Raw genomic sequence first — 26,927 nt, forward strand, 5'->3', positions numbered from 1 at the left:
GTAGATAGAGTGTCAATGGTCCATTTGAGAGATAGGTGGCGGTAATGCACTTATAAGTCTGCGATCCGCCGTAAAGCAAGAAGAAGAAGAAGACGCGTCAGGCGCCGGCTGTTGAACGCGCTCAGGACAGTTTGGACATTGCAGTAAATCAGAGGTAAAAAAAATGATATAAATACTGTTCAGTTTCTTGCACAGACCGATCGTTTCGTGTCTTTACACATCAATGTATCATCACGAGGCGCAGGGTTTCATTTGGTTTTGTTTGTGTATGTTTTTAGACTCTCAAAGCCGTGATTCCCATTCACTTCCATTATAAGACTGACAGACTACAACGGTTTGAGTTAAAAATCTTAGTTTGTGTTCTACTGAAGAAACAAAGTCACCTACATCTTGGATGCCCTGAGGGTAAGCAGATAAACATAAAATTTTCATTTTTGGGTGAACTATCCCTTTAAAATTATTAACATATTTGTATATTCTGCAAGGGGTATGTAATCTTATGAGCTGTATGTATATATATATATATATATATGCTGTAAAGCAATCAGGTTGATTGCATGTGGAGATGAGTCTTACGTCCTGGACCGTGGGCTGCAGGGAAGCAGGAAGGCAGTGTTTATTGTACAGATGTGCCAAGTGGCGTCAACAGGAAGTGTAGGAAGTAACTGAAATGACAGTGCTGGGCCGACAGGATAGGCCACACGGCCCTAATCCAGGCCCGGTTCTGACCCAGCGCTCCTGCTCGCTGTTTCAAAGAGCCGCCACCACTCTGTGTCTGCAGGGACAGGAAGCAGCTTTCAGCATCACTGCACTAAAAAAGACAAAACAGTTTTATACATCAAAGCCCAAATGTCACGCCCGAGCTGAACAAGCCAGTAGGACAGTGGGTCTGCTCTGCTTAGATCATTACAATCCTGCTATACTAGTAGCAGAAATCCAACTGAAGTGAACTTTTTATTTTTCATTTATGCTTTTGTTTCAGTGGCTTACAAATGACGAACTGCATACACAATGTAACTGAGCATCTGGCGAGTCTCCTGTAATCTGTGACGTCTTTTCCTCAGGGTCTGCATGAAGGATTCGCTAGACGACTGACCACAATCCTCCTTTTGTTCATTCAAGGTTTTGGAGAAGAAAGAGTGCTGACGTCGTGAAGACTCTCACCCATGAAGAACAACAAACTCTGCAGATTCTTCATGTCCGAGGAGCACCGCAACATTCAAATGGGGTGAAGAAATAATCATAACTTCCTTTATTTGGCACTTGAAGGTTGAAAACCACACTTATAAGACGTCTAAACTTCTGTCCTTTACATGAATGCTGTTTCTCTTGTTTGAGCAATCCTAGATAGACCAAATAAGGAACAACCTTTAATTAAAAGTTAAAATAAAAATCAAATTAATTTAAGTATTTTTTTAACTGCATATATATATATATATATATATAAAACACACAATACACTGTAAAAAAAATTCTGTAGTTTTTACAAAATAATTTTGGCAGCTGTGGTTGCCAGAATAATTTTGTATTTAAAAAATATTATTTCAGTTAATATTTTAGTTATTTAAGTTAAAGTTAGTTTTGGTTAATAATAACAACTCTGATTTAATCTCACTTTATTTTTTATAAGATATATACATATATATATATATATATAATATAAAACAATTAATTAAACATACAATTAATTATAATTATAGTTAAAAACATCATTCTAAATTATACAACAACATATTAAAATAATAATAATTATTATTTTTAACTAGCCTATATAAATAAATAAATAAATATATATATATATTATTTGTTATATATATAACAAATATTATCCAAAATATAAATTAAATATTAACAACATACACAAAAACACAAAGTAAATATTTAAAAATATCAATAAATACATTAAACTATATCAAAATATTAATTAATTGTTTTATTTAAAAAAGTATAGGCTACCCACCTGTGCAAACAAAGTAATTTGCTTAGTTTGAATTAAATGCAATAAACCGCTTGGCCTGCATTTTATTACAGGCAACTTCTTTATGATTTATGTTTCAATTACTCTGGTACTCTGATTATTTTCACACTTGGAAAATAATTTTGGCCTGCCACAAAGTGCTAATAAAAAGAGCCCAGCTGGCATCTCATCTCAGAACAAAGCGGACACTTCCTGTCCCAGTGTTTTATATCCTATCCGTGATAAAACACACTCCCGCTCCCTGATGAAGGCTCAAGTGAACTATTAAAACACACAATCGAGAAGATCTACCCAGAATGCAGTGCAGCCCAGGCAGGTCTGCGGGTGGGCGCCAGGCCTCGTCCAAAACTAACACAGTTAATATGGGGTTAGTGAGATTTCAGAAGAAACAGAAACACATTTTATAGCAGGGAGGAGGAGAGCTGGAATAACAATAATATGGTGTTATACTTTGGTCAGGCTAAACCAACATAAATTCAGCGCTGAGTTTGACAAACAGTGGCACACAGAGCTGACACACAACAGAAAAGCGCAGTGCGTTTGACAATTAAACAACATTCCCTGTAGTTTTATTAGCAAGAGCAAACGAATTATCTTGGTAGTTCAGTTTATGAAGACGAGAGTTATTAAGGTTACTGAAATGCGGTGATGTTAGTGACACACAAAGATGTGAGATGTTACTGCCCTCTGCTCGACAAACAACTGCAATTGCAACGTTAATAAAAATAAAACCGTGTTAAATAAACAGGGTTAAATAAAAGTGTACAGATATTAGGTTAATGCCTCAAAAGTACACTCTAAGAAAAACAAAATAAAAGCGGCCCAATGTACCTTGTTAATATAAATTTGCATGTGTGGGTCATATTTCACTCTAAATCAAAAGAAAAATATAACTATTTTGCATTAAGAAAATGAAGCCTTTTTAGGACCATAAAGAGTTGTTGCAGTATATATATATATATATATATATAGAGAGAGAGAGAGAGAGAGAGATGTTTGCAAAAATATAGTTGCTTTAAAAAAAAAAATGAAAACACTCATACAAAAGCATAGCTGTTTTACAACTTTTTTACATTTTTCCTAAAAAAAGAACAAAAAATATATATATATTGAAGGGTACAAAAAGAAATCTGCATAACTGTTGCTTGTTTCAATGTTGTACAGAAAATACAGGAATAAACATCCACAAGCACTGTGGACCTACTGAAATACAGAATAAACGACAAACACGTTCCCTTTGCTCAAGTCTGACCGGACAGTGGACATCTACAGGATATTATCAAGTACATACTCATGAGATGAATGTAAATGCGGTCTAAGTCTCCCGCAGTAGTTATAGTCAATTGTAAGGTTTTTAATGAATTCGTAGACAGTTGTAGCTCTTAACAGCACTGACCACAGAACTGATGCAAGTTTGAGGACATTTTATCAGGCAGAAACTGCACGACAACCTCCAAAACACACAAGAAATGCCCAAACCCCATTGCTGGACATCCAACATGGAGGCATCAAAGAAATATATACAAAAGTGCTTAATAATTAAGTCGAAAAAGCCACAGAGCAGGCGATTCCCTATGGTTACTGAGCTTTAGCGGGGATCATGCACTCACAAGGCGGCTGAACACGAGCTGTGGACAACAGACAAAAGCACTGAACAGGGATCACACTAACATTGCATAGATCCAAAAACTCCAGGGGGTTTTCTTTTCCCCGAAAATGCTTGTTAATGTCATTGCATTTGACTAAAACCTACTGATTTTGCTCACAAAGTGCCAAAATGTTTTGATACTTTCTGTACTTTTTTTTTTGTAAAGATTTTTTTTCTCCCACCTTGTTACACTTCTGGTGTTCCCATTCAAAAATGACCAGCCTACAAAAAAAGAAAAAAAAACTGGCTTATAAATGTCTTTTTATGGTATATTATTACCAAAAAAAGAAAAAAATTGGCTTATAAATGTCTTTTTATGGTATATTATTACCAAATATTGGATCTTTTTTTGTTTTCTTTCACGTAGCACAGGTTTTGTATTTATTTTTTAAACTGGTTGGTTGTAGGCCTCACTGATTCTGTACTTATCCACCTCAGTTTTTGAGAGAACATTGCCAAAATTATCCACAAATCATGCTTTTTCACTCAAAATCCACTCAGATGAATGAGGCCTGACCAATCATTTCCAAATATAAAACCTACAAAAATACAAAAAAAAAAAAAAAAGAAGAACTTGTCAAGAAGATTGAATCCAATATTTGGTGATAATATAGCAAAACGAGAGATTTACAATCATTTTATACCAAAACACTAAATTAGGTCAAAGATTTCTGCATCAAGGTTTGACAGCTTTATCATAATTAAACTGGTCTGTTTTGTGATTTCTGTAGAAGGTATTTTCTACACATTGTTTAGAAAAGTAAATCTCTGTCCCTCTACACCAGCTAGCTACGAAAACCATCCATCATTATGGATATTAATGTCATTCAGTTTTATTTTTCAGTAAACAGCAGTGAAAACAGATCGTTTAATCTGAAATAAACAATATAACTTGATATATGTGTTAAAAACTAAAAACTCTTTTCTGAATGTATACGTTAGCCATTGTGCTAATCAGCTTATAATATATACAGTTCACGAGAACACATCAACACATAGATGAGCTGTAATGTTGCATAACTACAGTAGTTTCCCAAGCTGCTATAGCTAATATACACAATAAAACTACAAAAAAAAATCAATGCCAAAACCTAAAAAATAAAAAGTTTTTAACATGGTCATCCAGAAGTATATTCAACTCACCGTACAGATTCATCAAAAAAAACACGAATGGTTTTCTTCTGATTTCCTTTGCTTTTAGCTCAAAAACAGGGTTTATAAAACAGCATCCGACTATAAGTGTTTATAAAAGCCATTAATAGCAGATTGAGTCTCTGTAGAAAAAAACACAGACTCCTGAGAAGGGATGTAAAGACGTTGGATTGCATTAAGAAATTCACGAGAATGACGGTTTGAGGATTCATTAATGTGATTGGCTGCGCTCTGGCAGAAAACAAGAACAGTATTCAGAGCTGGAAGGTCTTTGAATGGCAAAGGAAACATGAAAGTACTTGCATAGACAATCTGACATCGGCACATGACTAGAGATTTAACCAGAGGAAAACTCAAAGTTAGAGAGGCCGAGATGCAATGCAGATCAATGGCACAAAAACAGTAGGTTATTGTAAACAAATTCCACCTACTGCTACTTAAAAACTTAAGTTCAGTTGCTGCCTTGAATTTATTTCAAATTGGCTGTACAAGTCAATTCAGCTTGACTTAAATCGAGTTGAATCTCATATAACTTAAAACATGAAGTTGAAATTGGTACAATCATTTTGACGAGTTAAATTTATGTTGCTATGACTTACTGATCATATCATTTTTATGATATAAACACTATTTTGACTCTTGAAGTGTTTCTTCATGCCATCAGGGATCCCTGTAAATCAAACATGCATCTTTCGGGAAGCTGGGTTTAATTTGCTCCATAATCAAACACCAGTTTCACAGAAGAACACAAAAATCCCAGCAGGAAATGAAAGCCGAGATGAACAGGATGTTCTCTTTTCTGTCTGTTGCTCTTTCCTGAGGACATTAAAAGCAGGTTCAGGAACATGTTTACTGCCACCTTTATCAAAAGCACAGATGTACGATGTGCAGATACACACTCGCACATTAAAAAAAGGGAAACAAAACACAACTGTCCCTTTTGTATTTGATGAGGTCCTACTGTAAACACTGACATACTGTCAGCTCCAAACGTCTGAGACATTTATCATTTAATATAACATTTGCATTAGGAATTACACTATTGTTCAAAAGTTTGGGTTTGGGAAGGATTTTGTGTTTGTGAAATGAGTCATTTGTTGCATTTATTTGATCAAAATACAGTAAATATTGTGGAAATATTATTACAATTGGAAATAAATATTTTCTATTTGAATATAGAATATATTCCTGTGATCAAAGCTGAATTTTCAGCATCATTACGCCAGACTTCAGTGTCACATGATCCTTCAGAAATCATTTAATATGCTGATTTGCTGCTCAAGAATTTTTTTTTTCATTATTATCAACGTGGAAAAATATATATTTTAATATCTTTATATTAAAATTATTTTTTAAATTAAAGTTAATATTTTTGTGGAAACTGTGATACATTACTTTCATTATTCTTTGATGAAAGGAAAGCTTTATTTAAAACTTAAATCTTTTTTAACAATACAAATGCCTTCACTGTCACTTTTGATCAATTTAATGCATAATTTCTAAATAAAAGTATTAATTTCTTTCAAAACATCTTACTGACTGCAAACTTTTGAATGATAGTGTATATTAATAGCATAATTTAAAAGTTCTTAGTATTTGGTTTGACTCTTTTTAAGTGCAGAATCTAACATTTTTTTTTATGATTCATTTATTCATTCATTTAAATCCTGCATATTTCCAGGTTTGAAGTCTCATACTTTTGGAGCCCACTACATGAGTGAGGTCTGAAACTAAAAAATAGTCATATGTTTTGATATTCAGGCATGTTTTTTTCCCCAACATGTCTAATAAATTCATGTGGTGAGTGTCCACGAGTTAATATTATAGTGCTACTTTTCATACAACTGCATATTAAAAACACAAAATAGATGTTTAGCACTAAATCTACTCTATGTACATATATTCTTCTATATATTTATCAGAGGTCCAGATAACAAATTAGGCTCTAAATGTCAGCGTCTGCTCCTGAAGTCTTTCTATACTTGTGTCACCTCTAGAAAAAAATGTCTTGAGGATCTCAGACTTCTACAGTACGGCGATTACTAAATACCTTAGGATTACACTGCCCTCTACTGGCCAACGATGGAGCGCGCAAGCAGGATTTGCAACTTAAAGCAAAACTAGCGTCCAATTTGAAGAAGTCACAAGTCTTCTTCCATGCTGAAGCTACTTCTACGACTGCTCGTTTTGGACGCTTCCGGGGAAACCGAGGAAAGCAGGGGATCGGCGCCCCCTACGGGCGACAGAGCGCCGCTGTCATCCATCAAAATATCCCCTAACCCCATATCCGCCATCAGGGCTGGATTAAACACGGAGGCCGTGGGGTCGTCCAGCTCGGCGAAGCCGAGTATCCCGAGGTCCAGAGGGCTGGTGACCGTCCCGCCCACTGAGGAGGCGGAAGAAGGCGGAGATAAGAACGAAGAGGGCGTGGTCTGGTTGAGGGACAGAAGGGTCTTGGAGAGGTCGTTGCTGGGGTTGTGATCCAGAGTTAAAGTCTGAGTCTGGGTCAGAGTGGAGTCAGAGATCTGAGATGATGAGATGCCGTGGAGACGAGCTTGCATTTCCAGTTCCTGTCGATCACACAGCCTCAATCATTAAACTGCAGAGGGGCATTTACAAATGCACAACACGCATGTCAAATCATAACTTAAGGAAATAATAATTAGGCACAACTGTCTCAAGATGCCAAAGTTCCAATTAGAGTTGAACAAAGGTCAGCTTTATGCAAATGAGTGGTGGTGTGATGAGGCAACTACCGGTGGGATTGTAGACATTTATCTGCTGCCTGATACACATGGATTCAGTAGTATAGCATAGGGATGTTCATTTCGGTTATTTTTCCTAACCGACGCTCATTAACATTTGTTTCCCGGGGAAAAAAATTCAAGTGATTGTGCCGGCGCTGCATGCGCACACGCAGTTAAGCATTGCTACCTTGACGATGCAGCCTGTTCATTATCATAATAAAATACAGTCAGTCAAACATATGGAAAAAAAAAACTATGTAGTAAAAAAAATATATGTAGTAAAAAATATGTAGTAAAATCTGTGCCGTTAAGTGTTATCACCATACCGCCGTGATGTTATGCAAAACATTTTGTGAAAATTCTTACGGTCGGTTAACCGGTTAAAATGAACATCCCTAGTATAGCATGAACAGCAGTAAGAGCAAAGAAATGACGTGGAAGAAAGTAGGAATGGGATCAGGACACATAATTCAAGCTGGAATCAAATTAGAGTCTATTTAAGAGTTTTAAGTAAAATTAGTCTAAATTAAAGTCTGAATTAACACTAGAGTTCAATGTGTCTAGAATGTGTGCTTAACTGATAGGCCATAGCTCCAATTCATTTCATGTTACTATGTCAATTTTGAAAAGAGGATGCACATTTTTGGGTAAATGGCAAAGTAGTAAATAAGGATTAGCTTAAATGAAAAATAAAATAATATATAAAATAAAATAAACCTAAATGATTACTCATAGTGATGTAACGATGAACCGCGAGCTGGTTGAAAATCGATTCAAATATGTGACGATTCAAATCGGTTGAGATGCCAAACAAATCGCGATACAACTGGAGTAGGAGTTTATATGAATACATCTCTGAGGGGAACTGACTGTCTTTAGAAAAGTTTACATGGTATTTTCATTTCATCTTGCCTCTGAACAATGCATGTTAAAGTAGAGTTCATAAGCGCAGCTCTGCTGTTTACAGCAGTAACCCAGGAAACACTGTATCATTGCTGTTCATAAGCGCCACCTGCTGGCAGAGAGTGAATTTGCGTCTCATTCAGCTCGTTCAGATATGTTTTATGTAGTATAGTTTCAGTCAGACCATTCTGTTTTTGCTTCAAATTTCGAAATTATACAGTCTCTAATTTAGATTAAAACTTGCTCATGCTGCATCATGTATGCTGCATCTTTGTTTGGATGATGATTAAAATGCAGTGGTTGCTAGGGCTGCACGATAAATCGAAATCACGATTAGACAGAAGCTGCGATTGTCATGCGTATCTTTCAGTGAAGCACGGTTCTGTGATCAGCAGTAAATCTCCATCCAAAGGCCAGAGGGTGCTCTCGCACGGAAACCCCAAATACGCTTCGCAGAAGAAACCCAGGAAATGCCAATAGCGGTAGCTGGATAAACAGAAGATTTAACTGCTTTTATTGATTCAACGTGACTAATAAACACACGATTATGACAATATATGGTTTATCTGAGTTATTATTATTATTATTTTCATTAAAATAAAGTATATTTATAATGCAATGCCTTTATCACTGCTTAAATACTATGAAATATGTTGCATGCCTTATTCTGTGTAAGAAGCCACATCATCTCTCAGAAGTATTTATTTCAAACACTCGACTGATGTTATGAAGCGAGTTTGGAGTAAAAACATGTTATTAAATGTGGTATTTTCACATGCTTTCAGAAGGAGCAGCATTTACTACACAGAGCCGTAGTTCACTGAGAAGCTATGCAAACAGCTGTCATTATCGTGAACGATTTCTTTGATTTCAGAATCGCGCAATATCATCTGCGATTTTTTTGCGTAACTTGACAGTGAACTACGGCTCTGTGTAGTAAATTCGGCTCCATCTGAAAGCACGTGATGATGATTTACTGCTGATTACAGAACTGGCTTTACTAACAAAATGCGAATGACAATCGCATTCGATTAATCATGCAGCCCTAGTGGTTGCCTCCAATTTTAAATGGAAAGAGCACAGACAAAGCCTTAGTTTGTTTATATGAAGAGATTTATTTTATTAGTGTAACTTAGCTACTTGTTTGATTTGAGGTTTGTTTTAAAATTTCAATTTAGTTTTGTTATATTTCAATTTCACAAATAAACATGCAGCTATAGCCTAATAAAAGGACACCTTTGAATTTATTGTATAATGTCTTCAATCTCATTTTGTTAAAGGGGTCATATGATGCGATTTCAATTTTTCCTTTCTCTTTGGAGTGTTACAAGCTGCACAAAGGTGCATAAAGAAGATCTGTAAAGTTGCAAAGACTAAAGTCTCAAATCCAAAGAGATATTCTTTATAAAAGTTAAGAGCACAAATAAACGTTCAGCAATAGCCTAATAAAAGGACACCTTTTCATTTACTGTATAATCTAATTTTGTTAAAAAATATAGTGAGAAAATCGAATCGTGAAATAAAAACCATGAGTTAAGTGAATCGTTACATCCCTAATTACTCACATTTCACATTTTCTGTGTGGTGTTGCTATTATTCCCTAAAACTTCAAATATAAAAAATAAGAAGTTTTTACTAAAACAAACTATTAAAAACAATAGTTTTCATTAATTGAAATGTAGCTGAAATAAAATATCAATAATAGATAAAAATTAGAAATGTTGCCTTGGCAACTAACTGAAATAAAGTAAGTTAAATATTAAGTACTAAAATTACCAAAACTAAAACTGATATAAAAATAAATTAAAGCTAAATAAAAATATATAAATATAAAAATGACTAAAACTAAAATGACAACTGAAAATAAATGAATAAAAACTAATTCAAAATATTTATAAATAGTAAAATAATAGTATATAAATAATACTATTACTAATAATAACTCTCTGATGATTTGGGGAAAAAATTGTGGAATGGATTTAAAAATGGTAAAAGATTTTCTTTGGAAATCTACACGGCAGCATACCTGAATGCGCAGCAGCAGGCTGTGGTTGGCGTGTTCAAGTTTCCTCTGTCTCGTCTCCATCTCTTTGGCCCTCTGCTGCTCCTTCTGTAGCTTACGGATGTAGTCGACTGACACCTTTAGGATGGTGCCCTTGTTCAAGCGCATCTCGCTGTTGAGAAAACACATGCAGGCACTCTTATAGACACATGCACTGAACAAAACCATTAAAATGAAGACAACTAGAGTGAGGAAAAAGTATATTTAAAAAAAAAAAAGTCACTGATTTTTTTTTTTTTTAATTGCCACTTTTAAAAAAATCCATTAAAATTATATTTTTAAATTCAGATACAACAAAATAATACTCTTAAGAGTTTTTGTACTGTCATAACTTAAATGATCTTTTGAATTGAATTCATTCACCACTGGAAATAGTCACTGTTGAAAACCAGACAGAAGTGAGAACGAGAGCAGTGATACATAGTGATGACAGTTCTCAGCGATAAAACAGAAACTGCAGGTAAAATCTGCAAGAAATCACACTCACTCAAGTTATGATTGTCTTTTTTCTGTCTCTCCTTCATAATAGCTTTTGCCTCGGCATCTATAAAAAAAAAAAACAATATAGCAATTTATATTTAATCTTACAGGGGAAGTGTGTAATTTCTTTGTCACTTCCATCACCAGACAAAAAGCCAAAACAATTACTGTTTCCAAACAGGTATCCTGAACAGTCTCTCTGTCTGCCATTGGTTGAACAGATGGTTGTGTCTCAAACTCACACCACTTGTTGAGTTAAAGTAATAGCATCGTCTGACTGAGATGTGGGACTTTTTGTGAGAATCAACCAACAAATACCTTATTTATTGTGGTTTCTGATAGTAAAATCAGATAAAGGAAGTATATCACTTCACCTTTAAGCTATTTTGTCAAGTCAAGTCACCGTTATTAATATAGCGTTTTTTACAATGCAGATTGTGTCAAAGCAGCTTTACAGTATTAAAAAAAAGGGAAATAGTGTCGAAATAGTGTGCCGTTATCCTCTGGCCAGACGAGACCAGCAGTTTAATTCTAGGTTGCAACAAAGTCAGATTGTGCAGAGGACACATCTGGTTCCTGTGGTCTTGTCCCAATGGCCGTCTAGATGATGAGGTCTTCTTATGTTAGCTAAATAACATTCACAAATAATATCCGCACTTCTATTATTCCTGCTAATTTATTGCAATTGCTACGAAACCATCAGTTTTACTTCTATAATTATTTAATTTTTAGTGCACAGTGTTCAGTGACTGATGAATGATGGGTATTTACACTAATCACTTAGTCACAAGTTCTGCAAAAGCATAAATATCCACTGATACAATAATTAATCATATGCAACGATGACTGTTGCATATCAGAACTGGGAACTGCTGTGAAATTGGGAAATGGCAAATGTGGTGTGTAACTCTGCTGATACAGTCAGACTGACTCGACTGGCCGGTGAAGGATCGGTGCCAGAGAAACGAGGAAGAGTAAGCAGCGAAATAAAGAGATGGAAGACCACAGATGGAGATACACACTGGTCAACTCTCTCTTGCCGTTTTGCAGGTCTGCAGGGCAGGAGTTGCTGACGGTGAAGCTGGGTGCCGCCATGCCCTGACTGCTGTACACATCCAGGAGGTTTCCTGAGACCGGCAGCTGTTGAAAACCAATCACAATGAATTAAATCAGAACCCCGCCCACTGCATTATCTGGTCAGAGGCCCCCCTCACTGCCACATGGTGCACCGTATGGATAACCTTCATTCAGTTCAGATAACCACAAACATGAACCTTCATATCTGAAGGGCGACATCTTTAACAATGGCCAAACGGCTCTGTGTGCACGCTTATTTCTAAAGTGAAACGAACTAGACAAGGCGAGGACTATCATATGGATAAAATATGCAAATATGTGTAAATAAAAAGCATTTCGGAAGGAAAAATTACAAATACATAAACTGTCCTCTGTTAGTGCTTACTGAAAATTTGAGAACATAAACAGAGCACATCTAACCACAAATTTGTTTAATTTCTTAATAAAAACACTCATGTAAATCTCCACACAATAACCAAGTTATTCTGCTTGCGTTTCATAAATGAGCAGCAGCAGATGCATTAAGAGAGCTGAAAACAAAACTACAAACTGCAACCTTGACGTCAGACATTTTTGAAATAATTAAACCAGTTACAGAAGATTCATAAACATGCTTGAAGTTTCAAACGCGCAGGTTTACCAGAAAACGCATTTCATTCATCTTGACAAACAGAGCCAGCCTGAAAGGTGACTTTTTCTTTTGTAAAACTGATTAAGCGTGCAGAAATCAATTATTTAAAATCCATCTTATGCTGAATCTGCTGTCCCGAGGCATAGAGATGCTCAAATAAACCCAACAGATCGTTCACAACATGCTAAGATTACTTAAAATGTCATAAACGCATCAATCTGTCTTTAAAGCAAAACTAAAACCCAAACCTACCATCTTCCCACGGCATTTACACAGGACAAGCAATCCCAGAGTTAAAATGCACTCAAATTTACCTCAATCTTGCCTTTTTTCTTTTCATTCTCCGGCAGTAAAACAAGAATCCTCATGTTCTCTTAAACACCCGCAAAGTGCTTCCTCTTTCTGTGCGTCTCTCCGTAAAAAGGGACGTTTAGAAATGGGGAAATATCTTTTGGAGTCTTAAAAAAAAGGGCAAGCTTGCCACAGAAATCAACTCATGCACACACACGTTCAGTGGCCACTGGTTCTGCATGTGTGTGGTTGTGTGTGTGTGCGGCAGCTCTCCGTCACTCCTCCGTGGCGTGCCAACCCCACCCATTGTGAGCCATGTGTTAGAAGTTCATATTTGCTTCCAGTGTTTCAAGCCTACATTCAACCCAAACGTACCGAATGCAAACACTACACTGACAATATGCAATTAAGCATATGAGTCTAAGTTAACCTTAACTGGTTACACAAGCGCCTCTACCTGAACTCCTCCCAGACTCAACTGAAAATTACTGATTTGAAAACCGAAATTGTATTTCCAAAGCAAAGGCATGTCAGAGCAGGATTCACTTGGAGACAAATTTGCTTGCATAAGACTAAGGTAGAACTGTGGGCTTCAGTGAATGACTGGAAATTCAATGATATGTGATAAATCAATGATAAATGGCTGTTTATCATAATAACATCATTATCATCAGTTAATTAAAAAAAATTAAACGCTGTTCCAAAAAGTCATGCAAAACAAGTTCAACAAACTTTGCTTAATCAGTTCTTAAGAAATAGATGACAAAAGCACTTGCATTGCTCAATTGATCCTTAACAAAGTTGAGGATGTCGTTACATACCGTGTTGGGAAGCTGCAAACCCGAGTCGATCAGTGTCATAAATTCATCATTTAAACTTGATTCCAGGCTGATGATGTCATCGATGACGTCTTCGATCTGTGCATTTAAAACAGAGAAAAAACAGCTTGTAGATAAAGTTTTAGATTCCTTGTGACACAAAAATCTGCTTTAAAGTGGATTTCCGCCATGAGTCATATGGATGTTTAAATAACACACTACACAGCGGTTTCCAGAGTGACACACCGGCCACATGGAGATGAGAAATACAGACATCCGATTCAAAGCCCGATAAAAGTCTCGAACCTTAGCCAGCTTGTATTTCATCGTAGAGTTTTCCAGTCAGTGGTTTTGACTGGGAAGGGTCCTTCAGTACATACACAGGAGAAATACAGAACTGAAAGACTTTAATAGCCAAGCCCACACAAAGTGCAAAGTGTGCTGGGGTCATTGAGCCGTGAGTGTGATATTTACCAGCACAATATGGTACCAAAAGCAAAGTGCCCAAGAGAGTCTGGCCGACTTCACGCAGACTTGACAAAGCGAGCTATTTGTATTTAACAAATGCAAGGCGCATTCTTCAAAAGGATCTTTCCAAGTCTCAGAGCCAAACACTTAATTAGTTGTCTAGCATTCTCTAAATGGCTTAAGACTTGAGATTATTAGGACAATAATTACTGGTTAGTACGGTTTTGTAAGCATGTGAAATTCACAGACTATGTCTAGCAACATAAGTGGCCTAAAGTACAAGCTGACTGGAGAGTAAAACCTTTTCCTGTCAATATAGCATTGTTTGATAGGCAGACAATAAAACAGACACAAATACTGCTAGAATTACACTGAAGAAGGGACTGGAGCCTAGAATCATGGCATCGAGTAACACTAAAATCTAGTCACTGAGCAGAGATAGTAAAGGTTATATTGTACTTGTGCATGTGAAAGTAGGTCAGAGCACAGAGGATTATGCTATGCTGTCACTGTTTGTGTAAATGGGTCATCTTTTGTTATGGCATTGGCTCAATGACTCTTATCTACACAATTTTTATAACTTTATTGCCATGATGTAGTACTATTAAAATTACATCATTTGGAGATTGAAATAAGATAAAATACTGTTCAAATGTTTGGGGTTGGTAAAGTTTTTTAATGTTTTTCAAAGAAGTGTCTTATGCTCACCAAGGCTGCATTTATTTGATCAAAAATACAGAGCAGAGGACATTCATATAGAACGCAAATGAAGTCAGTATGATTTTATTCATATTCACTACTGTTCAAAACTTTGAACTGTAAGATTGGTCGGTAAATGTTTTTGAGCATATTAATTATAACATATATATTATAACATATATATTATAACATATTGTAAAGACAGTTATATTGTGAAATATTATTACAAATTAAAGTAACTGTTTTCTATGTGAATATATTTTAAAATGAAATTTATTCCTGTGACGCAAAGCTGAATTTTCAGAGTCACATGATCCTTCAGAAATCATTCTAATATGCTGATTTGCTGATCAAGAAACATTTCTTATTATTGTGGAAATTTCTTATTTTTGTGGAAACCCTGATGGATATTTGAATATCAGCATATCTGAAGAACAGCATTTATTTGAAATAGAAGTCGTTTGTAGCACTGTAAAGGACTTTACTTTCACTTTTGATCAATTTAATGCATCCTTGATGAATGCAAGTTAAAAAAAAAAGTACATTTCTAATGTTGCTTTTAAGACATAAGGGCTTTCCTTCAAAACCATCATCTATGCTAACCATGCACTTTCTTGGCAATATAAATGCTAAAACAGAAACATCTGATCTGGGTTCAGTTCATACCTCTTCTTTGTTTGATCCCAGGCTGAGCACAGCCAGCGGGCTGCTGGGAGTGCTACTAGCGGCAGGAGCCAACTCAGGGGTGGAGGCAGGCTGGGGCGAGGGCAATGTCGCCAGAGTCCGATTGGCTATTTTATTGCCAAGGGTGTGAGAGAGGTATTGCTTCACTTGCTGCCTCTGAGCTTGCTGGATGTGGTACTTTGTCGGGTTTTCCAAGTGCGTTTGGACCTGAGATTCAAATACAGGACAACCCATGGAGTAAACAGTATTTCAACATCCAAATGTTCATATTTCATGTTAATTTTTTATAGATGGTCATACCTTCAGCACTTCCACGGGCACCTGGGTCGGGGTGGCCGGCAGGGCGGATGCGACAGAGATGGCAGGGGTGGCATCAGTGGGCCGCTGCTGAGCGCTGGAGGCCTGTTTTTGGGCCTCCCGTCTCTCCTGGTCCTGAGCCTGCTGTCGCATCAGCTCCTGCCTCATCAACACACGTGACGTCATGACGGAGCCGGCTGGGGTCACGGGGTCAGCAGAGGTCACAGAGCCACTACGGGGGCAGACGATGAGAATGTAAATTGGCTTAGAGTACCACGCTACACCCCCGTGCTGTAATCATATTACTACAAGCTATTTCTGAAACACAGGGCTGAGAGTTCACCGCCGAGACAGAGATCAATTTAAGACAGACAACGTGAGAACAGCAACTTAAAACACAAGACGGTTAAAAAATAATGATCTCTTATTTGCCATAGCATGAAATTTTACGTGTCATAAAATTGCATTTCTCATAAAACCAAAAACTACTGTAAATTTCTTATTTATAAGGTCTTGTTTTGAATACTTCTTTGAGGAAAAATATCAAAATGTAATGACTTTTTCTGCTTGAGGCAAATCAGGAGAATACAGTTAACCAATGATATGACTGCTCTACATTATTCCTTCAGCATACTGTGTTTCCCTTGGAAATACATCACATTGTGTCAACATGTCAACATAATTGATGCATTTACTTTCATACATACATATTCATTCATATTCCTGGTATACTTTTCATCAGTGCATGTTATTCCAAAGACACAAAATGTTTGTTTTCATAATATTTCATCAAAATAAAAATAAATGACATGTAAAAATAATAAAATAAAAAATACGAATAAATATATGAATAAAACGTTTGAAAACTATGAATAAAATTTTTAAAAATTATTTAAATTTTTTTCAACTCCTCTCGTCCAATCATGTAAAATGGCCACTTCTCATAATCCAATCAACTGACGGGGAAAATAAAGTTGTCCCGCATATTTTTCTAACTGACTTTCACTTTCACTTTCACTTAGAAACATGTCCTATTATGGGGAAAAAATTGGTTGCAAGCCCGTTCACGTTGACTTTTGCAACAATAGTGTTTAAAATATATACAACCATCAACATTTAGCAGACACTTTTATCCTAAAAGCTTTAAGAATGTGAATAATACAAACAGAAAAGTCCTTTGTAACATTATCAAGCTGTGCTATCAATGAACACTGCTTACATAACAACAACAGAGCAAAATAAATCAAATCTCTCTGTACAGTCTCACATTTCCAACAATACAGCCTTCACATTCCCTTCACACAGACTCGATTTTTCTGATGAGTCATTCTGGGAAGTACCAGAGCCAACGGAAAACAAGCAGCCAAGACCACGCTGCCTCAAACACACAGTTTGCAAAAAAGTAAATTCAAAGAATACTATGTCAGGCTGATCATCCTGTCAGATAAACCTGAGAGACTGTGGGAGACAGCAGCGTGTGAACTTTGAAACACTCGTATAATTGATTTATCTTAAAACACACTCGGCTATGTAATTCTGCAAACACAAACCACTATCCTAAACATATTACTTTATAATCAATATGATTTTTTTTTTTTGTAAGACGAGCTGTGGAAAGAGGTATTACGATTGATCGGGGTGTTTAGATTTGTGCTGAATCCCTGGAAACAGACACTGGGAAGTTCTGTCAACAGAAAGCCAATGCCCCGTCTAAACACCTTCAGGACAGCATGCACTGACCTGCCTCATCGCATTAAAAAAAACATGCGGCACTCACACAAATGGGCACAAAAACAGTGCTTAATTTCACATAAAGTGAGCAATGTAATGAATAAAAAAAAAACGAGAAGAATGTAAAAGTTCTCAACAATTTAGAAGTACAGTAACTGCCGGTAAACTCCCGCGGGGTGAAGCTGATTATACCGTACACCAAATCAATATGTCACAGGTATGCAGCAAAATATGATCAAAAACTTCTAGGCATCTAACACAGAGCATGCAGGAAGTAAATCAGATACGATTGCGGTTCTCTCATAAGCGTATCTGGCATGCGGTCACAGTCTAAATGTGTAGGTGAGAGTACAGAAACAAACAGGAAGTGTGCTTTGATAATTGTGGTAACCGGACTCACCGTGGGGTGATGGGTTGACTCTTCAGCTCGTAGAAAGTGTCCGAATCGGTGGAGAAAACGCCTTCTACCTCAATATCTGCCACAATCCCAGACTCAGGAAGAAGGGGTTCAACACTGAGAAAGGAAGAACACAGCTACGTCAATTACTGTCAGTCCACAAACTTGTCCTGTAATCGGACATGTTGATGCAGAGACCCATGAACAGGAGGGGTGTGAAGTAAAATCCTGGAATTAATAAAGACTCCCAGTCACTAACCACAGTTCCTCATTCCCAATACTGTTTAATACATCACAGGCTTTGATTGCGGGGAAAACCATGCACATATAAACGACACAGAATACAGTACAATCTATCATTTAAATATGCAAAATCTGAATTTAAATATCATGCATATATATATACACACATACATAAAACCAGTTTTAAAAAGCATTAATTTAATTAAAAGGCATTAATTTATTATTAATTTAAGCATGCTTTTTAGACCTGAATGCCCTTTATTTGACATATTTACAATATATATATATATATATATATGCCCTAAAAGAACTCTTGCAATCAGCTTGTCGTTCTGGGGAAAGCTAATTAATATTTATGAGCCAAGCCTTCAGCGTAGTACAGCATGTATTCGCTACCCGGCCTTTAGAGATTCGAGCTTTTCAGTCTGCTTAACTTTCGCTAAATACCCCAATTTCAACGAAAATGATACTAGAAAATCTTCCCTAAACTTAAATAATCTGTGTTTTCCAAGAGTATCAGCTGCGGACTGCCCCTAATAAAACTACAGCTTTACTAAAAATAGACAAATGGAAAAGCCCAATATCAGTAGTCACCGCCAGAGGGGAGTCACTCCAGCAATATAAATTTATTTCCTTTTTATTCTACTCTTATTTTTAATTAATTTCATATATTTCTTTATTTGGCTTACCCTTACAAAATAATATAAGCTTTCTGCAGTATTGTAATATAAGAATGGGTGTATGTATTTTCAATCTATTTTAATTCGTTTTATATTATTTCTAACTGTAAACAAAGAGACTTTACACTTTCAAAAATGTTTAATTAATCTGATGTATTTATGTATCATCACTAATATAATTCCTTGTTGTAATACTTTATTTTCCCCTTACGGTACTAAACACAACTACCACCAGTGTGATAATGTGACAATAAAGAATCTTGAACTTTGAAAGCACATTATGCAACAACGGCTATTTAAAACATAAAAAGGTCACCTTTTATGGTAATTGGGCTATAGGGAGAAAAATCAGACGTCATGTCTTTTTTCTGAGGATAGCAAATGAAAAACATGCTTTTAGGGTACAAAAGGAGCAAAATAGCGTATGCTCAGCAAGCATTCAGTCAATGCAAGCAAGAACTTGAGAGGAAGGACAGCAAAAACAGGGATATAGAAAAAAGAAAGAGGGCAAAATGTGTGGGTAGATTTGCTGAGTCATATCCCGTGAAATCTGAGGCTCAGGACAGAAACGACAAAACAAAGCCTCTGGTTAAATGGCTCTTGTGGGTCGAAGTAACACAGACAAGCATTCCAGAGGAATTTTGTTTGGCAGGGTGGAAGGGAGGGAGGTTAGTTTTAAAGGTTGAGGCCGGTTAAATGGCTTTGAGGTTTGGTTTGAGGAATTTAAAGAGACGGTTCTTTTGATATTCTGAAAATTCTCACATTAGGGGAACTTCAGGGAGCCTACACAACTCATTTATTTTCTTTCAGCTTTCAATAACATATTGTATTTTTGGCTTAATGTACGTGATTACTTTTGCAACTTTTATGTACAGGACTTTGGTACCCATTACGATTTGAAAGTGCTACAGAAATAAAGTTGAGTCAAGAGTGCATTTGAATTCTCATGCATAAAAAGACTGTCATGTGCCATGGCTTCTTCTTCTTGTACGCTATATTTAGAGACTTGCATTTTGCCCAAAAACAATATTTGCAATGTCCAACATCTGCTTTTGGTTACGGTGCATACTAATCATAATATTTTAATAATTTGAATGAGAAATAACCTTTGAATAACTGCATACATTCCTTTGAGTACAGTCAAGTTTTACACAAAACTAAAATGCATAACCCTACAAAACACAAAACCAAAAGGAACAGTCTGATTCTGAATCTACACACTAAAAATTAACTATCAGCACCGCAATGAATGCAAAATATTGATGCATTGAACATCCTCTAATCCCAAGCATCCAGGTACACTGATGTGTTTATAAAGTATCTAGTTTATCCTCCAGGAGTTGTCAATACTTTAAATCTCTATCATGAAGTACCCTTAGGATGAAAACAACACAAAATCACTTTGTGGTTTGAATTAGTCATTAAAACCAGAGTTTATGTGATGCTCGTTCACTCACCTGATGAGATTGACAGATTCGGCTGAGGAGTCTAATATGACGTAGACGGTCTGAGGACGCTCGTGCAGCGCCTGTTGCCCAGGTAACGCCACTTCCGGTCTGCCCTTCGCGGGTTCGACGGAAAGTAGGCTGGACATTTCTCCAGGTGTAAAATGGTACTTAAAAAGAGCAAAATAAACGAGCTAGGGTAACCGAGAATGATACTAGTCTGAGCTAAAGTTCACAAACAAAATAAAACCAGTTGTTTTCGGAAGAAGTTGAATAGAGGACCGTCGCACTTCCCGACCGCTAGCGAGATGTTTACTGCACAACTGGTCTACGCGTTTCCACAGATTCCCGCGTCGAGGCTTCCTTTATCAGTCTGCACTACAGCTTGATGAAAAATAAATGCGTCTTAGAAGTCCGAAGTCCTTCGTTCCTTAATGAGAGTCTGGCTGCTGTGCAAACAGTTATCTCGCTCTCTTCTCCGCACACTGAGGGGAGTAAATCTGACTGGAAAACCCCAGTGACGCTCCATGATCAGCCGAGTGTGACAGACAGACGAGCGGTCCAATAGCTGTGCAGCGTGGGCGGGGCTTCACGGCGATCAGCCAATAGGCGACCGATAGAATACTTGTTTACTTCAAGCGTTAGGTCAGCCCATAGGGTCAGCCTTTGATATAACATTACAAACTATTTCGTCATCCTTTAGTTTTAGATGAGGAACCTCCGTGTCTGGCTGTGATATTCTAAAAAAAGAATAATGAAATTAAAATAATGTTGACGATGAAATGAATACGCTGTGATTTAATTGAGCATATAGTGTGGCATCTTATTTGCGTATATAAAATATAAATTTTTTAAATTTTATTTAAGCTTAATTTATTATAGCCTATGCATATAGGTATGTGTTTTTGACACAACAGGGTACTTTTTTTTTTTTTTTAAAGCTTTACAGGCATAAATTCCATGTATTTGTGAGACCTATTCCGTTGATAAACTATTATATGGCCTAGCTAGTTTAAATCACAAATGTATGTAGCCTATCTCCTCGTTATATATACACGAATATAAATATATACATATCCTCTTTACACACACACACACTTGTAAGATAAAAAATCGTACAAACTACTGTATCACACATTATTTAAATAAAATAAATTAATTAAACACTCTTTTTGTTCTTTTAATACTTTATTTCATAAACACTTTCATGATCTTGCACAGAATTCATTGGGATATTAACATACAATGGTACCCAGTGGCCTGCCACTAATTTAATCAACAATAATAATTATAATAGTACTTGAAATAACAGTAATACCCATTATGTGTACAATAAACCAGGTTTCATGAGGGAAAACAATAGCATGTATACTTGTGCCATATAGTGTCATGGTTTGGCTAATAGGATTGAAAACGTATTAAAAAAGCTTGTAATGCAGCAATTTCTTGGTTTTCTGAGAGAGTGTTTCTGAGCAAAATAAGACGGCGTGAACTGTCCTTGAGAAGATCCACTATAGGGCTATCTGGCAATGTTTTACAAATCCCTCTCTGCCGATTTGTTGCAGACGTACATCACATGAAGAGTCAGCAAAAAAATGACAGAAACGGGTCAGGAGGCGCTCATTCCACTACCTCGGGTTTGGCATGCTGTAATGATGCCAGAGAGCAGAGGAGAAGGAATGGTAGATCATCTCTAGGCAGGTAATCATTAACATCTATGAGCAATACAGCTGTCCATGCCTCAACATTGCTCTCTTTAGCTTCCATATAAAAGAAACCTGCTTTACCAAACGTTGGCTTACAATAAATAGGGTTTAAAAGTTTGGCATGTAACAAAGTAATCGTCGTCATGGCAAAAATGAATTTGGTGCAGTAGAACTAGGTTATAAACATGAACAAGATTAGAACCCTCAAGTCAAAAATCCAGGTGTAGGAACAGATCACATAATCATCGTCATCATCAGACTGTGCTATTCATGGAATCTTTTGGTATGCAGATCTGAGCATATACAATATATACAATGTAACATTTAACTCTCTGTTCTGCACCACAGAGATGTAACAGTTTCTCCCAAACGATTCTTGCCACAGAATAATCCACTGTGTTATTACTCCATATTAAAGACTAGAAACTCTGTTTTTAGAACCTGTTCATTCAGATACACTGAATGTACGTATGCAGGAAAACGGAATTCCTGATCCCATCATATCATATATTTATAAACACAAAGCTGTTCCCTTGATCAAACAATAAAATAGCACCTCTGTTTCTGTATATGACACTTAATGTCAGACTGTTCAGATAGTTTTGCTTAAAAATGCACAATTGTTCTTGCTAAAATGAACTACAGTGTATTTCATCTGTATCTTCTTTGAATAATGTAGGTTTTGTGAGATTTCAGAGAAATATATCCTTTAAAAATAGTTAACAATTAGATTTTGTGGACTAAGGGATGAAGAATAGAAACTCAAATATTAAAAATCAAATTTCATGCATTAACTTCCAATTACTGTTGGACGTGGAGCACACAGAAACAATAACTTATATTCTCCCAAATGTTAACATATAGCGTTTCGCCTTTGTATTTTGGTAGTGTTCATGATTTGGTTCATTGCAGAGTTTACTAACTTCACTACAGTTACCTCAATGAGTAAAAAAGACAATAAATATCGGTATTAAACAAAAAAAAGAAAGGTAAAGAAAACATTTCCATTTCTAATACAAATTTTCTGCAGTATACTTTGGCAAAAAGCAATTGTGAAAAACAATGTGAAGATAAGCACAAGGTTGCAAAATATCAGTAAGGCAGGATATCAAGAACAATAATACTGAGAGAAGCAGGAAGATGAATGCGTGTGTAAGCGTGAGTGACGGGCAGGCTCAACTGAGGATCTGGAAATGACCAGTACAAGTCGTAAACGTATGGAAGTGAACACACACAGCCCTGTCCCAAAGCCATGCGCTGCCATCAACAGTCCAAAAACCTCTGAGGAAGGAAACCGCAGGCAGGCTGGAGGCTGGTGGACTGGGAAAACACACCGACTGGTTCACCTTCACTTACTCGAGTGAAATCTTTGACAACAAAGAGCAAGATTAAAGCAATATCAAACACAAAAAAGGTAAAGCAGTTCTCAATGAGTCATCAGGCGTTCACACTGGCAAATAACTGGATTCAAAAGAGGAAATGAAAATGAAGCTCTTTCTAAAACACCGAATATCTACCTCTGGAAAAAGTGGTGAAACGAGAGAACTTATCCTAAGCTTTTCTTGACCTGGGGTTTACCACAATGCTCAGAAGTCCATTTAAAACTGCACATAACAAAGATCAAACACTCATCGACAATACCTAACCCACAAAACTGGGCTCAGAGGAATAAGTTATATTTACAAATGAATTCGTCCTTTAATCTTTTGCACTTTTCATTCACAAATACAACACGGTTGAAAACGTTTGATATCCTCATCAAAACTTTTACATTTTTTTGTTGATATATATTCTATATTTATCAAAAAACCCTCTAAATAAGGCAGGGATATCATTGAGTTTACAATGATAAAAACTAGCCCGATTCATACACGCCCTCATGACCTAAAATCCTCATATTATCTGCAGCCACAACACCCTTGCATTCATAAAATCACTCATGCACACTCAAAAAAACAGGTTATCTTGCATCTTGCTGTTATCCTGTAGGGAGAGCCCTGTCAATTCCTTTGATTGAAACGTTCCCATTACACACGTTTTCCTCCTCAGAATTGTTTTTCCCTACAGTTGGAGCAAAAGGGACAGTCAAAGGTGTGAATCTCACAAAACATGTCCAGGTCACATTTCTATGGAAGCCTGTTTCAGTGTTTCATCCGCAATTATACGAAGCTACGAGCTGCGTCACGCCGGATCTGTTTCCTACGTTGTTGTGATTTGATCTGAACGAAAACAGCGTATCCATGTGACGCAGCTGACACAGAACAGCAGACGCTGTTTACGTTCAGCTGATAGGGGGTTATTCTGCGATAACAACCGGCTGGATGTACATTATCCCACTTATTACATGGCTACTTGCCACATAAGTAAATAATTAGTCACGAAATATTGATTTGGGTTGAAATATTTGAACGCAATAAAGTTTCCGTGAAAACAGCAGCTGCGAGCAGTGGCAAGTTCAAACTAGACGGACATTTAAGGGATATGGTGCAGTCAAACCACTTATTACACAACATTTCACCACATAAATAATTATGATAAAAGATATTGATTTAAGATTCAAATGTTTTAAAATCTTGAAACACTGATGTCACATGGATTATTTTACAGATCTCCTTGTTATGTTTCTGAACTTGGGAACATTTCAGTTGTGTTGCTGTCTATGCAGGGTCAGACAGCTCTCAGATTCCATCAAAAATATCTTAATTTGTGTTCCGAAGATGAACGAAGGTCTTACGGGTTTGAAACGACATGAGGGTGAGTAATTAATGACAGAATTTTCATTTTTTGGGTGAACTAACCCTTTAAGTTTTTATTTTTTACATCGTGACATATTTTAATTACAATTAAGATGTTTTGTAATTCCTATTATTCTCAGTAGTTCTTATCAGATTCTCATTACCGTAAATCAGCATAAATTAAAGACAGTACTACATATAATACTACACTTTATAAATATTTTACAATTTAAATAATGTATAATTTATTTCACCTTACAGTAATGAGATTTGTACTAATAAACCATGTCACAGAGCAACAAAAATGGTCATTAAAACAAGCTTCATTTACTTTACTTGCAATGCAAAATAAAGTTTCTTAATTGGTATTAAATTTGGGTTGACATGTTCTTGACAGGTTCCCTGACATTCACTCCTCAAATGTGTGCGAGCTACGATGAGCGTCCACTAGGTGGCAGACTAAATTTGTTGGTGTTTTCTGAGCTGAAGTCAACAGGAAGCACATATTTCTGTTGGTTGTGAGTGGTTAAAACCCCCTTAATAAATATTCCTGTTATGTTCCAGCAGTTCCTGATTACCACACATGTACACTATGTTTCTGAGATAAACACAGGCTTGCATAGCTGAACCACAGTTCATGTGGCCAATCCTGTCACAATCCACTACTAAATGCAATAGCCGATGTTTTACATGTAATCGAAATGTGAAATCCAGAATTTGATCCTCTTACCAAGCGGATTATTGCCATTAATATTGGCAGGATTCATAGTCCACTGACTTTTACTGATTTAAAACAAACAAAATCAGTCATTCCCTCCAGCTTCTGGTTATGTAAACTAGGGTATTTCACTGTAGACTCTCTAGGTCACCTAAACTTTTCATGAAACCAGGACAAACATTCACACACAGCCACCAAAAGGTAGAACCGTCTCACTTCGCAAAACCATAGCCTCAGTCGAGTAACCACTTCACAACACTTCGAGATTTGGCAGAAACAGTCGATTTAACATAGAAACTTCTAGCGGCCGAAAGAGTTGATGCACGTAATCAAGTCGTCTTTAAAGGGGTCATATAATGCTACATGCACTTTTACAAGTTGTTTGAACTGAAATGTGTGTTGGCAGTGTGTGTACACAACCACCCTATAATGATAAAAATCCACCCAGTGTTTTTTTGTTAATCTACTAAAATCTTTCCCCCTTTCTCAAATCGAGCCGATCTCAGATGCCTGTCTGTGTGACATCACACAGACAGGCCCCTCCCACGATAGTTTGATTGACAGTAGCGTTTCAGCACAGACTGAAAGTAAACGGTCAAATGACTCTGGCTCATTTTGAAGGCGTTGCGGCGTTCTAGACGGTCACTTGATTCGGGTAAGGACACCTCGAAGCCGATGAGGGGAATACTGCGCTGGGCTTTGACATCCTGTGCGTATGGAGAGAGAAAGAGAGAAGAAAAGATCAATACTTCACTGGTCAACCATTAACTGACCACTCTGAACCGCATTAGTCATGGAATGAATACGAAGGCCTTGTTTACATCTGGTGTTAACATCTGTTTGATCACATGACTCCTGGTAGTAACATGCATGTCAAATGCATCTGCTGTAGCCATGTGTGACTGAATTTCATGTTTGATGTCAACAAGCATATGCACTACCGTTCAGAGGTTTGGGGTTGTAAGATTTTCATTGTTTTTGAAAGAAGTCTCTTCTGCTCACCAAGGCTGCATTTATTTGAGTAAAAATGATAATATTGTGAAATATTATTACAGTTTAAAATAGCTGTTTTCTATATGAATATATTTCAAAGGGGTCATATGATGCGATTTCAAGTTTTCCTTTCTCTTTGGAGTGTTACAAGCTGTTCGTGAATAGATAAGATCCCTAAAGTTGCAAAGATTAAAGTCTCAAACCAAACATTTCTTATTATTATCAATGCTGAAAACAGTTAATATTTTTGTGGAAAGTCTAATGGAAAGTTTATTTTCGGATTCTTTGATGAATAGAAAGTTCAAAAGAACAGCATTTATTTAAAATAGAAATCTTTTATAACG

General features: G+C 36.5%; 3 protein-coding genes across 3 annotated transcripts in view; 1 reads left to right on the forward strand and 2 right to left on the reverse strand.

Moving 5' to 3' along the window:
• Window positions 1-1,184, forward strand: part of LOC107701819 (myoD family inhibitor) — a 12,725-nt gene extending 11,541 nt beyond the window's left edge. Inside the window, exon 7 of the mRNA XM_016503941.1 lies at window positions 1,123-1,184. The gene's annotated coding sequence lies outside the window, so the exon portion shown is untranslated. The remainder of the gene's footprint in view (window positions 1-1,122) is intronic.
• A 5,143-nt stretch (window positions 1,185-6,327) lies between these two features.
• LOC107701807 (transcription factor E3-like) lies at window positions 6,328-20,955 on the reverse strand. Its single transcript, XM_016503917.1, has 9 exons — window positions 20,444-20,955; window positions 18,067-18,180; window positions 15,939-16,167; window positions 15,621-15,845; window positions 13,791-13,886; window positions 11,993-12,110; window positions 10,870-11,034; window positions 10,455-10,672; window positions 6,328-7,348 (listed from the first exon to the last, which is right to left on the reverse strand). The coding sequence occupies exons 1-9, from the start codon at window positions 20,578-20,580 to the stop codon at window positions 6,920-6,922; spliced, it is 1,731 nt and encodes a 576-aa protein (XP_016359403.1). The 5' UTR covers window positions 20,581-20,955; the 3' UTR covers window positions 6,328-6,919.
• Window positions 20,956-23,400: 2,445 nt separating this feature from the next.
• LOC107701808 (FYVE, RhoGEF and PH domain-containing protein 1-like) overlaps window positions 23,401-26,927 on the reverse strand; it is a 16,642-nt gene continuing 13,115 nt past the window's right edge. The window contains exons 15-16 of the mRNA XM_016503918.1: window positions 26,153-26,297; window positions 23,401-23,504 (exon numbers count right to left, since the gene is read on the reverse strand). Coding sequence (XP_016359404.1) covers window positions 23,401-23,504; window positions 26,153-26,297 — 249 coding nt within the window. The remainder of the gene's footprint in view (window positions 23,505-26,152; window positions 26,298-26,927) is intronic.

Source organism: Sinocyclocheilus anshuiensis, unplaced genomic scaffold, assembly GCF_001515605.1.
Source record: "Sinocyclocheilus anshuiensis isolate Anshui unplaced genomic scaffold, SAMN03320099.WGS_v1.1 scaffold258, whole genome shotgun sequence".
Taxonomy (NCBI): domain Eukaryota; kingdom Metazoa; phylum Chordata; class Actinopteri; order Cypriniformes; family Cyprinidae; genus Sinocyclocheilus; species Sinocyclocheilus anshuiensis.

Coding starts and splice junctions, on each gene's coding strand:
- LOC107701807 (XM_016503917.1), bottom strand. CDS start 20,580: ATGTCCAGCCTACTTTCCGTCGAACCCGCGAAGGGCAGACCGGAAGTG. Junction 18,181..20,443: donor GAATCTGTCAATCTCATCAG/GTGAGTGAACGA, acceptor TTCCTTTCTCAG/TGTTGAACCCCTTCTTCCTG. Junction 10,673..10,869: donor CTTCTGTCTGGTTTTCAACA/GTGACTATTTCC, acceptor TCCTCACTCTAG/TTGTCTTCATTTTAATGGTT.